The sequence below is a fragment of the Mastacembelus armatus genome, chromosome 21 (genome assembly GCF_900324485.2).
Source record: "Mastacembelus armatus chromosome 21, fMasArm1.2, whole genome shotgun sequence".
Lineage (NCBI taxonomy): Eukaryota > Metazoa > Chordata > Actinopteri > Synbranchiformes > Mastacembelidae > Mastacembelus > Mastacembelus armatus.
In genome coordinates, this window is record NC_046653.1 from 8303606 (window position 1) to 8323123 (window position 19518).

Below are 19518 nucleotides of genomic sequence, written 5' to 3' on the forward strand. Positions count from 1 at the left end.
CGAGCAAAAGAGCGTTTATCTCAGCTGTCCACATCCGTTGAGTCATAGGGCTTTTAAGTTAATTTTTCTTGCTGTGCTTTTGCTGTTTTGTTCCGTCCTGTCAAAGATAATCACACACACACAAAGGCAGCAACACAGCAGGTGAACGACATTACACCCGGTAGCCTACACATGCATGGATTCCTTAAGCGTATTTAATGACAAATTAAGGCAACTGATGAACAAAGGGGCTGTACTGTCATTTCACAAACAGCTGGTGCATCAAGCCAAACAACTGTTAAAATGTAACATCAGCATCAAAACGAGCAGAGGGTGTGAGACAGCTGAATTGAGGTTAATAGACTAGTATTTAGTAGGGCTGTCTAATTACTGTCATATTGAGTCAGGTGTCCCTGTTGGTTTAGATCTGTGCTAAGCGATACCTGCCTCTGTGTGCTCTGTGTGCTCCAGTGGGTGAGAGTTAAAGGTGTCCTTGAAGTGACTGGAAGTCCTAACGCTCAACAGTGCAACAATCACACCCTGTGCTATTTTATAAGGTTTACAGGCAACAGGCCAATTCTGCAGACAATGGTGAGAGCTGAGATTACTCATTCCTCATCCTACATTCTCTGACTTTTTTTGAGGACCCTGCTCTGAAACACCCCCGGACCTTAGACACTCGCTCCACTGACTCAACAGCCAGTATGATTAAATCCAGGCGAGCTGCGCCACCTTGACGGCATTTAATCATTGAGCAAAGACAGGGAACGTACTTATTCTTTATCCGTCTACAATCCCACCCCGCCTTCCCTCTGCCCCTCTGACTCTCATCTCTCCTGGCGTCTCTGGTGCGTCTGTTTCGCTGTGTAGAGCGGCGGTGTGCATGTGTAGGGGAGCCGGGGGAGCGCTGCACTGTTCTGCGCACTGGTTCCGCTGGACATCACCGAATAACGGCGCTCGAAAACCGGGTGGTGGTGGAGGGGGAGACTGGACCCGGACCAGGAGCAGGACCAGGAGAAGCACAGTGGCTCTTTATAGCCCGCTCTCCGAAAACATGTCCGAGTTTTTTCTTCTCGCCTTTCTAGCCCTGTTCTCGGGATTATTTCCGTGCGCCGAGCCCTCGATAGTGTCGGACGAGGAGAAAGGTAAGGAGGAACCGGGCCGTCGGGAATGCGCAGTCCGATGAAACTTGGCACATATGGGCAGTTTTTATTACAGTGTGGGGTTGTTACGGGCGCTAAATGTTGTGCAAATGCTTGACATAAACCTCCGTTTTCCTAAAAAGGCACCATTCATGAATGACAGAGTTCATATTGTAAATTTCCCCGTGGTTCTTCTCTGTCCAGTGTGGGATCCCTAATTGAAAGTCTGCATCTTTTTTGTTGTTACCATTCGGGATGTTAAATGTTTGCGTCCCAGCTGATGTAACAGTATCAGTGAGCAGCACGTTGATACGAACTCGTTAAACTTGCCCTGTGCCACCAGCGCAGCTCTTGCATTTGTGCATTTTCAGGAACATTCTTGAGGCTTTTTGGGAGCAAAGACCGATTTCAGCGGGTCTTGACTGCAGGCGCGTAGCGGCGATATCCTCCAGTGCAGCAGGTGAAAATATCCCTGTGCCGGAGCGTATTTTGTCTCTCTCCCAGATGTAGCTTGAACCTCTGTCATGGGATGATCGCACGGCATTGCGTGGAGACGCAATTGACTTGACTAGTTGTGCACGGTCAACCCTTCAGTGCGGCGTGCAGCCTGATGGTGATGTCGGGGAACTCATTGTGATCTGAGCAGCATAGTGATTTTAAATCATTGTCTGACTTTGGTTTGTGTTGCAGCAGTAGAGCATGTGAGGGACAGCCTTTACACAATCAACAGTCTTTCTTGTCGCTGTCATTGTTAATGTCAGCATCATTAAGGGTAGAGCCACCCAAACCCACTTCATCTGCAACGCTCCTTTTATTTGCTGAATAGAACTCAAATATATTTTAAAGCTTTACATCTTCAGCAGCTACATTTATGCCTGAGTTTTAGAACCATCTGGCTCCCCGAAGAAAGGGAAAGCAGTAGGCTACTTAATTGCAGTAAAATGGGATTTATTTTCTTAGTTTGCTTTAACCATACCCTCTCTTTTCTCACAGCTCCCATTTAAGTACAGACATGCTGAATTATGAGCACTGGGCGTATAGTTACAGATCTATAAAGGATTTTAAAGTCAACAGAAAGCTCAAATGAATTCTTATGTGAAACATAACGTATCTGTTTCCACTGAGGTAATTGTTGCCACTCTCTATGATTCTCTAGCATAGCAATAAGTTTGAGAGCTGCTGTGAGACCATCCCAAATGTCTCCAAATGCACCGCCTGAACACAGTGTGGAAAACACTGACTTGGAGTGTGCCTGGCAATCACAGTAGGCAAGAAAAACACTGTTTACCTCTCTCTGCATGAAATGAAAAGATGACTTTGTCCCAAGAAGTCCCTGAGGATGCCTCTGCCCCGAGAGAGGAGGGTGGTGTGGGGAGAAAAGAGCCACCTGAAAAAGATTGCTGGAGTTTGTATGGTGGTGCAGATTTATTAGTGTAGCTTGAATCAAAGTGAAGAATTGCGTGCCATGGTGTTGTCTCATCTGGGCTAGTAGAACAATATTTAAACTGAGAACAGTTACGATAAGATTCATTCACATAAAGTATATGTATCTTTTTCTCTATACCAACGTGTCCTACTCCTCTGCCAATGAACTTTGAATAACAAATCCTCATAGCTGTGTCTAAATGGACAGTAACCATGATAGCATTCCTTATTTCTTCCAATACCAAAGCTCGTTGTTAACCTAATTAGTCTGAAATTAATTTGCTTTGTGGTAGCAGCATTGTTACAATGAATGCCAAGTAGTAAGCCTGTGCTTTTCTCTACATGAATCTGAAACATTTCCAGAGCTCATTCATAGCTTGGCATCATGTCTTTGAAATACCTTCACTGTCTTCCACTACTTATCACTTGTGTCCATCTAACATTGAACATTGCTAATCTGACAAAACAATAGGTATCGTATAGCCACAGTGCTATACACATCTATACATATATATATATATATATATATACAATATATATATACAGTATATATGTAATTTTTTTTGTATCTAAATATTTTTGCTCTCCGACAATGACCACAGCACCAGATAAGCATCATCTTCCACAAACAGCTCATGTTTGTTTGAAATGTCTACCCCATTTAAATTAGATTATATCACAGTAAGAGAAACAGATAGGTCCACATGCTAATTCAGGGAATCCTGCATTTAGGAGCTAATTAAGTGAGATAGCATCAGTGAAATATATGTGAGTCGCTGTGTGTGCTGCAAAGGAAATCCAGGTGATGTAGTCGTTCAGTGTGATGACTAGTGCAGATCAGTTTAGAGGATGAAGTCTATAGGTTTTCTAGATTTAAATCATCGAGTTTTGGCTTCCTTTACAAAATATTTCTACTTCTATTACCTCAAAAGTTTCTAAAGTCCTTTTTTACATCAGAAAAATACAGAACCCATACTTCATATACTTAAGATAATAAAATAGACTACATATAGTTATGTTGCACACACGTAGGTCATAATATACTCTCCCAAAATCTGGTATTTCAATATAGTGGAACAAAAATGTTGAATGTTGAACCTAAATGATGTGGAAAATTTGTTTTACTTCAACTATAGTCTTATTATTGTTCTGTTTTAATGGGAACTATGCAATGCTTAATGTAGCCGGATGAAAAAAAAATATTCTAACTTAATATTTTGAACCTGGACGAAACACAGTTGCGATTCTGACCACTCATTTACGAAGCATTTAAAGAGGAGCTGTTCAACCTGCAAAATTTCTCTGATGTCCTCTGATGTGAAAGCACTTTTTAAAGTCTAGTGATGTCATTTTGGTTATCTTCACTTGTAATTAAGGTTTAACATTTTAAATAAATAAATAAATAAATAAATAAATAAATAATGTTGCAGTATGCAAATTGTAGGATACAGCACAACACAATACAAAGGGACTACAAGTCAGGATATTTCAGTCTATGTTGTGTTGATTTTTTTTTTTTTTTTTTTTTCTTGTGAGTCTTCGAACTCTACTTATGTGTGTTTATTATGGAGCAGTGTCAAATATTCCTGTGTGGGACTGGCCAAATGTTTGGCACAGCAGAACTAATTAAACTACTACTACTATTAAAAATGATTAATATTTCTTAGACGTTTAGAGTTAAAAGTTGACCTCATTCTACTGAATCACTATGTAATTCACTATGTAATCAAAGCCAGACTGCTGGTGTTACAGCGAGGGGCATCATGGTACAAGTCAGGGATTTGGGCATTAATAATCTGTGACATCTTCACAGTCACTATAACTCTGTTTCCTTAGTGCTGCTGAGTTAAACAAATCTTCACTCTACTTAATGTCACCATTGTATGCCTGCTCATTTAATAGATAAATTGGAAGCAGGAAATTGGTCACTAAATTGCAGTTCGACATGATAAATTGCAACCAAATGGAGATTATGCAAATCACTCTCACAACACTACACCAAAAATTCATGCCGTTTTTGATGGTCTCGAAGTCCTTGTATGACATTGCCCCTACAATAAGTTGGTGCTCTATGAAGATCAGGATGTGGTTTTTAGAGTAGGACTGCTGGAAAGTGAGTAACAGTCGACCTTAAAAGTTTGGACTGAATTCTGTTTTCATAGCTGTTTTACATTTTTTTTCTGTAGAGCTCTAACAAAAAAAAAAATAACCAGCTCACCAGCTGCAAGGCCTCCTTTGTAGCTCGGTTTTCTGTCCACATCCTGTTCTGACATGGCAGTAAATGTGTCCACTTCAGCAAAAGGTGATCCTCAGGATGGAAGGTGGAGCTCAACACTCTGTGTTCACCCAGTGACTGAAGAAACCACTTGCAGATTCCAGTTAAAGCTGGTTTGGGAGAAAATTAATTAAATGAGCACAGAGGACTAGATGAAAGAGAGTGATCTACTGTAAATAGGAGGTGATGCAGTCAGGAAGGGGCGTAGAAGTCAGCGGTGGAAAAGCTGTAAAGTGGGCACTGAACTGTGTTTTCTTTGGCATCATTATTATATAAACTGTACCTCGTATGGCTGCTGAACCAGATGAGTCATCAGAATACTCCGTGTAACATGCGAACATACTGAGCTTGGGTTTATATATGAACAGATTAAGCCCTACCATTAAACCTAAACATTTGTTTTTTACCCTCTAGAAGTGCTTTAAACATTATAATAGTCATAACAGGTTTTCCAAAGTTTGTGTGAGGCAAGTGCTTAGACAGCAGTTTTGTAGAATTGTATTCGGTCTTTTATGAACTATGAAAAGGCATCAAAGCAGCCGACACATCTATCTGGTGATGTCAGTTAAGTGTTCCTGTCGTTGAGCTCTTACATCTGTCTCAGGGCAGAGGTGAAGTATAGCCTCAAGCTACAGGAGGAAGCAGCGAACAGGCCCCCCACATGTTTCATTATAGTATGTAGTAGTAGTGGTGGAGCTCGCTCCTGTAGAACAAAGTTATTGAATGAAGCCATTGGATTTTGATAGTGTCACCTTCAGTATCACCTCTCAGAGTCTTAATGGGCTACAATTGAATCAGCAATGGATTGTTTCAGGTTGTAAAATCCATTGGCTGTAAATTGACTTGTGGCATTGATTACCAATGGAAGGAGGAGCATTGTTTTTGACCCACATGATCTATTTGTGTTGATGCTCTGGGCAGACTTAATTATATGGTGTGGGGTTTTATATTAGAGTTTACATAATTTAAAATGTGAATAATGAATCAATACTTTTTACTCAGAGAAGCCCCATCTTGCCAGAGTTGAATCTGAGTCCTGGGCTCAGCCATATACTGAAATGGTTGTGGATAAAAAAAAAAAGTAGATCAATTATTAATGGAGGAAAGCATAACTGTTTTATTACCACATAAACTAATGAAAATACAGCACACAGGAACTATGGTGGGATAAACTACTCCACTTGAGTTGAACATGAGGTCATTAGTGGGAGATGGTAAAGACAGAATGCATCATAAAAGAAAAGGTATGGGTGATGTAATGCGCTTTGTGAAATGGAAAAACCTATCCTCATGGACAAATGAGACGTGCAGAAGCACAAATTCAGCAGAGTGAACAATAAGACAGACTTGTATGTCATCTGTGGCACAGCAGTTACCATAGGCTGATTTGGCCAAAATCTTTCTGTCTTTAAAGGATGGGGGTGGGAGGTTTCCATTTCAAGCAAAAAATCTATCTGTAAGTTTGAAAAGGTGAGCAGCTCGCTGGAAGGAGGCAGCATCCTAAAGAGATGCCCCCGCGCACAATGTTGTGTGGTCAACACATGGATCCTTCTGTGTAGACTTTTTGGCCAATATGAACCGAAACTGTAGCCTTAGTTTATTTAGCGTTTGTCCAGTTTGTTAATGTATGCACAGTGGTATAAGCCTCAAATATTCATCTAAATTCCATAGACCATAGACCTTTCTTGCAGGGGTTGTGTTGCCATGGGAATAAGTGATGTACAGCACTTTTCAAATATTGTATATACAAGGAAGCTGAGCATTAGCTTCAATATTTTATAGTTTAACCTTACTCGCCTTTTATCACTGACATTGCTTGTCTGTCTTTGCGAAAGAAACACAGCTCCTTTGATTGATTAGATGAAAGCTTGGCATGCTATTAGCTGACCTAAATTATTTGGGTTGAGGTGTTTCTCTATTGTTCTGTAATTCACTGAAGTCACCAAATGACATAGAAAGCATTGTATTAGTGTCATGAGCTTACAAAGTTAACATAATAAAGCAGACAGTTAATTTAGAAAGATTTAAGAGGCTGTCATCTTCAGTGTTTGTGAGGTGGTGAAGAGATAGCCCTTTTAGGTGGGAGCAGTTCACCACTGAAGAGTTTCCTCACTGCTCTTTGACGAAGCTGTTGCATTTCTTGGCACGCTCACTTCCAAATATTACACCGGCAGTACGCAGATTCCCTGGTTAATGTATGAGCTTGTGTGTGCTGAGCCTATGGCTCAGGCCCAGCAACAACAAGCTTCTCACTGATTAATATTTTAAGATTTGATTCATCACTTTTTGGGTAGAGAACATTTCCTGCTAGTGTCCACATCAGACACAGCAAAATTTAATTTAGGTGAATAGACTGGAGATGGATGCTCGGCTTGTGTGCAGCACTACAATGGGACTGAATGTTCAGTCAGATCAGATCAATCAAATCTGTGAAATTTAGAAAGCAACAAAAAGTTACTTGTCCAGAATCATGTTAAAAAGGGTGGTTTGGCCCCACCTAAAATTATTTGATGACCAGATAAATTGTGGACAAAGGGCATTTGTTCTGACAAACTGGATATTGCAGGCGGACCATGAGCAGGTCAGAAGTGCCGGTAGCTAGAGGACCAGAGAGAGGGCTGCTGAAGCCTAGTTGGGGACTCTCTCTCCCAGCTGCCACCTGGCACAGACTGAGGGCTCAGGGCCCCGTCATGCAGACTTGGCTGAGAAAACCAGAACAGGGGAGGGATTCATCCATCCCCCAACAAGCTTCATTCAGCAGACAAACCTCAGGCCAGTTGGTGATGCTGCACTGTGTCCTTCTTAAAAGAGAAATTGGCGCAAAGAGCAATTAAGAAATATTGAGCCATCGATGTGTTTCATTTAAATGTACACCTCTGTAATAATCCATAATTTTCCTTTATGGGTTTAAACATAAAATGCTGATGAAGTAACAGCTAACCACAGAACTGGAGATATGTACTCTTTTGCCTGATTTGTTTTTAGTCATCCTCACAAGCCATTACCTTTAAAAGAGCTGCAGTATATTTCAGCCATTAACCAGAAGATGTATACACAGCATAAAATGATCTTTAGTAAAAAAGGCAGAACAGTCCATTATGCAAGATATTTACACGAGTCACACACCATTAAGGGTTACTTGCCTTCAGAGCTTACTAAACTTTCTCTCACACAAGCTGTTCGTGTGTGTCAAGCACATAAACATGTAAACACACCGACAAACACACAGGCATGCACACATTTTCTAAAAATGAACCTGCTTGCCCTGTCTGTGCTGTGGCAGCCTCCCTTGGCAGAGCTTACTGCAGTCCGGTCCAGTTAGATGGAGGATACAAAAGGAAATTAGCAGCATCATTTTCGTGCCTGTGTGCAAAGCAATGGGTGACTACATCAAATATGTATCCAGTCTATTTTCAACAGCTATGAATTTCTGGGCAGAGCTAAGAATATCTACATGTCTGATTCTTTCAATATCAGTTTAGAGAAGTCAGTGTATGTCCAAGCCTGACATTGCAGTGAAAGAGTTTTAGGGCCTAAAATATTTGTGAGATTGCCACCAAGGATGAATAATTTACTACACTTTCATGGCATAGTGCATGAATTGAAAATCAAAGATAAAACCGCACTGCTGCCCCTACCTCCACCTGCAGCATGAACACAATTCACTCTCAACAGCTGTGATACTGTTGGCCCACGAGGATTGAGTTCAGTCTTATGGCAGCGCTATCACAGCGTTACTTTGTGTTAAAATTAGATTGCCAAATACATCACCACCAGCTGTCATCAATCTGATTCAGTATGATTCCCTAACATGCTTCCGAGCTGCTATTGATCTCTGGTACCCGCCGCCTTCCCCTCTCACAGTGTTGGATGGGGAGTCCTATTAACTGCATCCCCATCAATCACAGTTCACCAGTGTTTGTTTGTAGTCTTTGATACGGTTAGAGAAGTGGTCTCGCACTCATGCTACATGTTTTTTTTCCCGTCCTGGTGTCACCTGATTTCAAATGCATGCAGTCACTCCTTTCTCGCTTTAGTGATGTGGCTCACTGCTCTGTCACAGAGACCAGAGATTAAGCACTTGGAACCTAAACATCTCAGCTGTCACAGGTATCTCTTACTGCTTGGAGCCTGATAAGGGCCACAACAGAACCCTAGAGGAAAAATAATAATAATAATAATAATAATAATAATAAAAACCCTACTGGACTTATTGAGATTTAATATTCTCAGTACATTCCTATAATTACTACTTTAGCTAAAAATTAAAGATCAGCAGTGATTTGATTTCTCACAGTTTTTATTACTGACATGTCTATTTGCTTTTACATGCACACACCAGTATTACACAGACCTTACCCAGCTATGATACATTACCAAATAATTCTTTAAAAAAAAGAGTTTCCCGAAAAATAGTTTGGAAAAGATTGCCACATATAACTTCAGTCACATTTTTATTCTGCATTTTAAGTCTTTTCCATTTCCTGCCCCCACCAGACAGGTAATCTTTAGTGGTAATCTTTTTGTATTAGTAAAAATGAAAAATGAAATATATGGAGGTTCAGATGTTTCAGAAAGTATTCAGACCCTTTCACATTTAGCATTTTATTGCGCTGTAGATTTAAATAGATAAAATTGCAATATATATATATATATATTATAGAATAGGTGCATAGGTTCCATGTCTTTAGAATTTTACAAATTTATTACATCTTACATCAATTTCTCTTACATCTTACATCTACATCTTACATCTTACATCTCTCATTTACAAAAATAATCAGACCCTTTGCTGTGGCCCTCTATATTGTTATGAGCTGCATCCTGTTTGAAAAGTGAATTTATTGGACATAGTTTATAAATCCACACACTTGTGTAGATAAGGCTGTGCAGCTGACAATGCATGCCAAGACAAAAAAACAAGCCATGAACTCCAAGGAATTCTTTGTCCACCATCAAACGGCTTTGAGCACAGTGGCCTCAGCTGTGAAATGGAAAAAGTCTGTGACCACCAGGACTCTTCCTAGAGTTTGCCATTTGGACTAAACAGAAAAGATGGACATAAGGAGTTATGGTTAAGGAAGTGACCAAGAATCCAAGTCATCTGTGCTTAACACGGCAGAGTAGATAGAAATTGTTTTGAGTAACATGTAGATGAGAGAGCACTTGGAGGATGAATGGAGCCAAACAGAGAGGTCCTTGAAGAAAACCTTCTCCTGTGACTGGGAGGATGGTTCATATGATCCAAATCATACAGCCAAGTCTCTAACACTGAAGTGGCTTCAGGACAACACTCTGACAGCAATTGAGTGGCCCAGCAAAAGCATAGACCTAATCCTCCTAGAAAATCTGTGGAGAGACCTGAAGATGGCAATTCACAGACACTTCCCATTGAGTCTGGCCAGCTTGAGAGGATCTGCCAAGAAGAATGGGATCAACTGGTCAAATCCAGATGTGCAAAGCTTGTAGAGATTTGCCCAAGAAGACTTGAAGCTGTGACTACTGCCAAAGGGGCTTATAAATTAATGGCTTAAATATGTTTGTAAATCAGTTTTTTTTTTAGTTCTTTTCCAATACTATAACAAAGAGTATGAAAGATTAAGCCACTGTAGTTCTTTTTACTAGGGTAAAAAAAATGACAAAATGGGAGCACAATAAGTAACTTTTAAATCACAATAGAGAAGACAGGTATTGTATGCTGTCCAAAATTAGCCTTTAAACAATATAGAATGAATAACTGTCATTAAAAAACATTAACTTTATTGTATAAAATAGTTAGTACTCATAATTTCTTCTTTCACTGTAACAGAATTTCCCAGAATGTATGAAGCGAGTTACAAGTCTGTCATAGGCTTACACAGACGTCACATTAACACCTGGGGCAATTTAAGGTTTCCACTTCACCAGACTTCCAGATATTAGGACTTGGTAACAGATCCAAGCCACAAAGAAATCAGAAAAGCATTCAGACATGTCACAAAAAAAAAAAAAAAAACACCACAGCCTTTTTTGTCCTGCGATGACTCATTGTCACTTTTAGAAATGTGTGTGAGATGTTTTAAAAGAAACACTGACCAAAGAGAAGTGACATTCAATTAAAATAAGAGATGCAAAATAAATTTGCATGTGTAGTAATGTGTGCAAAAATTTGTGTATGTTTATTTGTGTTATTGCACGTACTTCCAGATAAGTGTGAAAATCTGCTAATGTGCTTGAGGTAAGCTGAGCAGCGGTAAATGGGTATAAATTGAAGTTCATGCAGTAGGAGGTGACCATTTAGAGACAGAACATGATGGAGAAAGTCACACGATAGTGTGAAACTATTGAAAATACATTATGTCACAGTCACTGTCAACATGAGATGAGGGCTGAAAATTCTGGGTTAATTTCTATAATGTCATATCAAGATGCAACAAACCCTCATTTTGTTAGTGTTGGGGAACAAGGACATGTGACTCCTTTTGTTTTGTTAGTGTACGGCATCCACAGACTGGTGCATGGAAACATGCTGCGATTTTATCATTGCAAACACAGCAGTTATGCTGAGTGCTCTTTTTGAGCATTTCTAATTTCCGAGGGGAGAAAACATTTGTGTGTAGAGTGGTCAAAACATAATTTAAACTTTGACTCGTTTTATGTAATCCAATAAGTGCAGGCTGGTTTGTGTTTAGCTGAAGCACTCGTGAGGTTAATTCTGCAGACGACTATTGTCTCACGTTGTCTCATCATGTTCACTCAGAGATGTTATTGTTTTAATATTCTCTCTTTTTTCAGTCTCACTCAAATTCTGCTTCTATTTCCATCCCTGCCCAAGGAATTAACCGCATTTAGTGGAAAAAAAATCTGAGGCTTAAGTCTAGTGAAGAATTTTTTAGTTAGGTGGGGCCAACTAAACCACAGGCAACACAGATTACCGTTATTAAAGACGTTTAAAGGAAATGGGAATGCAGTGAATAGGTGTAAATCACCTTCAGAAAGGCTGATGGAAGCAAGTGATGGAAGCGTCCGTAATCATTGTCATCATACTGAGGAATCATTTATGTTGATGTGCAATATGCATGGGCTCTTATTCAAAACAACAGATTGCATGAGGGCTGTTTAGTGACATAGGTGTTACCACTGTCGCAAATGGGTGTTGTTCCATGTTTGCTTACTTCTGAAGTAACAGTCTGAAACAGCTCTTATTGATGTACAAACAGCAGTTACTTTAGAGCTTTTCTTTTTGAAAAAAGTTTAACGTTTAATGAGTCATTGTCAGCTCAGATTGTTCAAGCTCTTGAAGCCAGGCAGTTTTTCATAATCAAGCTGTGGAGAGTAGGTCCCAGCAGAGACACCACATCTGTTCTAATCATTAGAGAATCGCTTTATCCTCATTAATCAGAAAATGCCAATAGAAAAAACAGATAGTACTTTACTTGCAAGTAAAGTGATAATTGGATACTTAACCTTGACAAAATTGCGTCCATTTGTTTCAGTTTGTGGCTTTTGTGGTTTTAAGGTTTCTACAAGCATTTGTTTACCGTCATATCACACATCATCTATTTACAGTGTAATTCAATTTGTGATGACAAAGGCTTTATGAAGTTAAGTCAAACCGGAAAAAAGATCAAATTAATCAAAAATAGTACCACAGTAAAAACTCCAGTTAAAGTTTGTGGACCTTTGTGTATGGGTTGAAATACAATAATAAAATATTAAAACAGAACAAAACAGATGACATCATTAATATATACTGTATGTCTCCTCCAAGCTCTCAAACATAAGCGTATTTGTGGACTGAGCAGCACTTATATTGCATTATTTAGAAAACAGACACAATTAACGCAGGCATTAGCAGGCCAGTATTATGCCCTATGAAAAAGTGTTGATTCAGTTGTGATAGTTCTGAAAGTGCTTTATCTCATGGTTTATGAATTTGGCTCAATCAAATGTACAGCAATTACATTTTGCCCTCTGTTATTAACCTCTGAGATTGTACATCAATTAGGAAGGATCCGTCTTGCGTGCATTAATGTCATGAGACATTGTAATGACTGTAATTGGCTATGTGACTCTTTCCCTAATCTTGTATGCAGAAGTAGAAATTACTTGACAAGTGGCTTTTATAACTGAGCGACCTCTCCTGAGATGCAGCTCACCAAAGCAGCCTATTAACTGTGTTGACAAGTATGTCTACTTGTCAGGTGTGTCAGGTCTTCTCACTGAAGCTCCTTAAAAGCGACTACAATAGGTTACATAAAAAAATCAATTCTAAAAATAAACATTCTCAAAAAGGAGCATCTTCAAGGGCTGTCATCCTCAGTTGTGGCAAGCATGACAGTTTTCATTTTTGGATACTCTCCTCTTGACCTTGGTGTTGTTTGGATCACCAACATTTTCATGTCTGACTCGAACTTACCTCGGTGCTCCGACTCATCATTCAAAACACTCGGTCAAGACAAGCCTGATCTGCTCCCTGAAGCTTTTGACATAGTAGCTGCAATCCAGAAACGAAGTCTCCTGAGAGATCTCTAGGCAGCCTGAGTGCACCACTTTTTCGATTATTTCCGACATCACGCCAGGCTCCCTCACAGTTATCAGAGGTCAGCCTGCAGCATCTCCATAGCCTAGACTCCTCACACAGGACATGTCGCTTACCTCTGAGGTTACAGTGTCCCAGAGGAGGTCTCCGGGTGATGTCTTAACCGAAATTGAACTTGTCAGACATAACTTAGATCTGTATAACAGCTAAATAAATATATTGAAAAAAAAAACCATAAAACATAATCTCTTAAGGTCACTAAACACATTGTATTCATTATCATTTGATTGATCTGTCCAGAAACTAAAGTTTAACCGTGACAAGTTGTGTTTTTACAAAGGTTAATGCCAGACTATTTCTTGTTTGGATGCAGTGACCTCATTGAGACAGATTTAAGGGAAAAAAAGATTGGTCTCTGTTGAAGTTAGAAGAAGTAATGTTGAATCAGTGGTTCCCTGGTGATAAAAATTGGGGTGTCAGTAATACAACAGTACACTTTGCAGATTGTAATGCTTTAATAAGTTGCTGGTTTTATTGTTAAAGACGCAAAACTGAAAGCAGTAAAATGATGTTACTGTTGCAGGAAAAAGAATCATATTGCCCAGGTCAGCGTGGGTATGATAGGAGCTTATGAATGTGTCACCAGATAGTCAAGCCTTGTTGCTCTCACTGTGATGGGAATTGAGTCCTGTTGTAGAGCTGTTGGAGAATATGCAGTGTGCTGCATGTGCAACCAGCTAGTGGAGCCTAGTCTTCTCCTTTAAATTGCTACCAAGGCCTAAATTTGGATATTCACTCAAAGCCCAGACATCTTAACAAAGGATTTGCATCTGTCCAGTATTGTGGTGTGTCCAATTTACTCCCACTACAGCTCTACACTACTACAAGTTACACTTCAGTTTATGTGGTTTATTTTAGTACATGGGCTGTTGTTTAATGTTTTCAATAATAGTGGGTTTTATTGATAGCCTTCACAGTCAGTGGAATATCTATATGCAAAGAAATTGAAGTTCTCAATATCACCTGGGCATTTTCTTGTGATTTTCAGACAAAGAGGAATGAGAGGTACAACTTAGGGTGTGATTCTATCTGAGATTAAAATGCTGTCAACCAAATCAAACAGCTATCACTTTGAGCAGCATTAGGCAGCCAGTTTCTTTCAGAGGAACGAGTGAACCTTTCTGCACCTCAGAATCTTTCATTTCCATAGCTGCCTTGGTCTGAATGCTTGCTGTAGGCGGTGTTTCCCTGTGGAACACAAGCTCTTCATTATTAAAGGCCCCTTGCTGACCATCCTCCACACTTCTCTGACCTAATGACTTTCTGGAGAGCTGAGCTGCAGTTTAAAGCTCATCCCTGTTTTGCTGTTCTGTCTTTTCCTGGAACAGCAACCAAAGGACTGCAACCTTGTTTTTAAATGATTTTGGTAGGATGAGAAAATGGGATTGCCCTTATAAAATTAAATATTGATGTGCATTTTTGCACATTCTGTAGAGAACTAAAGTTGAATGAAACAAAAGGAAGACTGTAATATAGTGTCTTGTTAGTGGTTGCACAATCAACAGTAAAGAGGCAGCATGTATTTTAGCCCAAAGTCTCCTCCCTACTACTTTTTCCACTTTATATAACAGAAGGTTACCTGCTGAAGTAACAGTTTATCTTCTCTATGTATTTCCTGGCCTTTAAACAAAAGTTTTATCTTTTGTGGCATGTAATGTTGATGCTGTAAAAAACAATTTGCTTATATAGTTCTTAATTTTATGATACTATGAGCCCTATCAACTAATCAATCAGTTGAAACAGTGTAAATAATTTCAAATCTATTTTTGTTTCATGGTATGCTCAGTGTAACATTAGCTTAAAAGACATTCATGCAATACCTAATGTTCACATACAAGCTAAAAACTAATTCGCAAGGTTACAACAAATTGCATATGAAATGCACAGGGAACATGCATATAGTTCTACATGAAACAACTAAGACTTTTATTTTAATAATTTTGTGAGACTGAGCAAATAAACTTGATTTATTTAACACTTATATGTAGCAGCATGCATCCCCCTGTAATGGAAGCCTACAGTACATGCCAGAGGGAGATAGAAACAAATATTATCTCTTGAGTTATGGCCTTTTCAAATATTTTTATTATTGAATTTTTTTACATAAGCAAAACATAACTTTTGTATTTTATTTGTAAAAATGGCAACCTCTGTCTCTTTCCTTCCTTTTGTAATATCCTATATTCTGATATTTGCACAATACATTGTATGAAATTTCTCTGGTAATATCACAGCCCTTATATTGAAGGTTAAGGAGAAACTTTGCAGCACATTCCACTCCTGTACTCGTGCACAGAGCATGACGTGCATTGGATGGTTTTCATTGATAATACAATATAGAATAACTTTTAATTGCATAATACACAAAGATGGGGTTTTGTTATGCTTGCTTGACACTGAATGTGTATGAAACTAAGAGCGTGGAAGCTTTCTCTTTCAATATTTAATATCAGTTACTCTGTCTTTGGAGTGTGCCTTAGGCCATATACATGTATTTTATGTCTGCAGCAAACTTGATATGCTTTACTGTCTGGAAATGACATTCTTCCTTTTTCTGTAACCATACATCATTGGGACAGTTATCAGCATGCTACTTGTTCCTTCTAAGATCATGCTGTTACCTTTGCTACAGTAAAAACACATCAGTGTTGAAGGTTTTCTTAGTACATGCTATTCAGAGGTACAATTGGTTTAACTGCAGGAATGAGTAAAATTAATAACCAAATATCATGAAGATGTGTAACCTGATGTCATGAAGTATTTCCAAATATGAGTAATGTGAGTTTTGAATAGACTGTTTTGGTAAGTGTTCCATCACTGTAAGCTGGTCCTGTAAAGCAGTGAAACTAACAAATCTAAGAAATGAAATGCACCACTCTAAGCCATTTCATTATGTTTACTGATGTACATTTGAAATAGCAGCAGAAGAAGATTTGCATCAGTCAAGAAGTCGGAAATGTAATTACAGGTGGCAAATGCTGCTAAAAATGATTTAACCGCTGTCACAAGATTGGCAGGACACATTGCAGACATTGTGCATGTTTGAATGGATAGGACTCATTAAAATAATTGTGCTATAACTTTGCAGTACTGTGATGAGCCCTCTCCAGTTTTACACATCGTTGAACTATTTGACCTACATTCAGTTTGAATCTGACTTGAGTTGTAAAGAGGAACCTGCATTAACATAGTTTAAAATTTTACTTTCACCAACAAAGAATAAATAACATAACCATAAATAATCTATGCATCTAGTAGGGCTAAATAAAAACAGTCTATTGTTTCAGTCACTGATTTGACTAATTGGACCCCCTTTCAGGACTATCTGATCATGTATAGGGTGTGTTTGATTGACCTTATTGTTCTGCTGCTCCTGTTAGGGTGACACATCGTGGGCTGTTTTTACATACTGAAGTGACTCAGTTCTAATCCTTTCATAGGTGTAGGAATGAACAAAATCTGAAATTTCCACATTTATGTGGCCATATCTGATTCATACCTGATCTCTTATTTTGTAACCACAGTCAGAATTGCATTCATGTGGATCACCTCTTGTTATTATTCAATTTCAGTTTGAAGCCTCACAGACTGGTAAGACTAAACATGGAAGAGAGAAGTAAAGGCAGCCAGGGTCAGAGGAGAGACGAGGCACGCATTTCAGTCGTGGCACGTATGACAGTTTATGACTCCAGCGGTATTCACACAGAGTCGGATGCTGTACGTCACTTACAAATGTATTCGTTTTTTCAATGTCTCAATGTGAACCATCATCACAGAAAGGTCAGAGCTAACAAAAAATCTGAAATGAGAATTAAGGCTTGTAATGTAGCTGTACGTCTTTCTCATTCCTACTGATACATGAACTGTGGTGACCTCACTTAATTCCCACATAGCTCCACCCTGCCTGAGCAGTGGTATAACTAGCCAGTGTAAATGAACACTTCTGACACATATGAGCATGTGTATAGTTGTCAAGGCAAACCTGGCATAGAAACTGCCTACTTATTAAAAAAAAAAAAAAATAGTAGAATGATTTGTTTTTTTATTCAGACAAAAATAAATAAGTTTTACCTTCACAATGTTGTTACAACTAATATATAACATATGTTACACATCAAGCAGGGACATTACAGAGTCATTTAGAGTCGAGTTTGTAATGTCTTAATGTAAGTCTCCTTTTAACTCTGTTCGGTCTCCGACTTGTGATAAAGATGTCTTTATCATTTCTTCTTATATAGAAACACAATGCGCATTAATTCGCATTTTTGTAAGTGTGGCACTGTTAGCCAGCTAGAGTTATTTCAACTGCAGTACTTTGGCAAGATGGTCTAAAACCAATGATGTTATTTGCTAATGAGCGTTATCTGTTTGATTAAGATAATTGCTGACTTGGACTACAAGGGTTTTTTGGCACCTGAGGATTCAGCTGTCACCATCTTAATTATGTACGGTTACCACGGTTGCAGGTGTTACATCTGCCATGAGGTTTATAGAAAAGGCTGTGTTGTCTGGACTGTAGATCAGTTTAGTTCATAAACCTGTTTATTGCAAGAAGCTGTTAGTGAGAGTTAGTTCATGTTAAATGCTTGTTATACATGTTAGTGCAAGAGCAGCTAAATATACTTTTGAATAAAAGCTGTTAGGGGCAACAAAGACAACTATTCAATTTGTGATTCCACAATTTAACTGCAAAAAAGTACATTAAGACAGTAACTACTTCATCTCCATTGTTTAGTTTTTGTTTCTTGATGAAAGCGGCAATATATTTTCCCATAGTTCTCATTTTCAGATTTGTGTATTAACCATAGTTTTTGTTTGACAAAATAAATACTCCCTACCATTTGGCGTAGGGAAGGTAGCATGTAGTTGGTCTTTCAAAAATTTCTTGGCGAAAACAGCTGCCAGGTGCTGCTAGAAGACAGGTGACAAGCTTACTGAGTCTGAACACAGTACATCTGTGAGATATAAAACCAACGCTGAACTAAAAGAGGCTAAAAGGCTTTGCAGAGCTGCGGAATGGCAAGAGTTGCATACTCTGTACATAATATTAATGATATTGAGAATGTCTGTGTTTGTACGGACTACACAAGCAAACTGTCTATAATTAGCTTTCAGTTTTTAAGCATCAGCTACATTTTGTGCCATGCAGTGTGGGCTCGTTGTTTTCCTGACATTGTAAACTGGCTGGAATACTGATATAAAAAATGTCCAAGAAAAAAATGAGTTGAGTTCAGAAGTGCAAAAAGCTGTCCATAAAAAAACTATGTTTATTTTATTTACTTATTGAAGTGTCCTACACCACATTGCACACAGTCCAAATGAGCTTTCTAATATGTGTGTGTGTGTGTGTGTGTGCACAGTATGTGTGTTAAGCAATAAACTTCAAATTAAATTCTACTTAAGGTCACCATTAGGCCTGGGGCAGGTCAAAGAATGGTATATCTCATGGCTATCTTTCATAAAAAATGGGCAAAAATGAGTTCTTATCTGGAGAAAGGAAACTCAGCTGCAGTCGCTGTCCCGCTGCACTTTTAATTAAAGGAGAATGTGAGAGAGTGTATAAGGCATCTTGCCCCGTGGGGAGTTACACCGTTTCATATTTCATTTTAATAGCTGGCTGTATTTTGCGAAAGACCTTCGCCTGGCACCTCTGATTGCTACTGATCATAGACAGCAGTCATTTGAGGAGAAAATTGAATTTTTACTTCATCTGTCACAATGTCTGCTGCATGTCGAGATCCAAAGCATCTCTTGTTTTTGGTGCATCGGATTACCTTTTAAATGTACAAGTACTGTATGAGCCTTCACATGAGAGATTTTTGCTACGAGCATACAACTGGGAAGGATGCTTTGGCATCTGTGGTGGTTTAATTCAATTGAACTTTTAAATGCTGCTGTTTTATTCTATGACCGATTGCCTTTTTTGCATTATGCATGTCTGTTTGTGTAGTTGCTGCATGTTTGCACGGGTCTTGATGTTTGTGTGGATTCTGCTTGTGGAACTTCATGATTGCATCCTACACTCCCTGTATAGCATAATTTCCATAGGATGTGCAGTCAACTGTTAATCTCACCAAATGACTCTCAGGACTAGGCGAGCAGCATTAGAAACAGCT

The 19518-nt window shown here is 38.9% G+C and overlaps 1 protein-coding gene across 1 annotated transcript in view; it reads left to right on the forward strand.

Moving 5' to 3' along the window:
* The first annotated feature begins 1033 nt into the window (after positions 1–1033).
* lrp1bb (low density lipoprotein receptor-related protein 1Bb) overlaps positions 1034–19518 on the forward strand; it is a 236311-nt gene continuing 217826 nt past the window's right edge. Inside the window, exon 1 of the mRNA XM_026295401.1 lies at positions 1034–1124. Coding sequence (XP_026151186.1) covers positions 1034–1124 — 91 coding nt within the window. The remainder of the gene's footprint in view (positions 1125–19518) is intronic.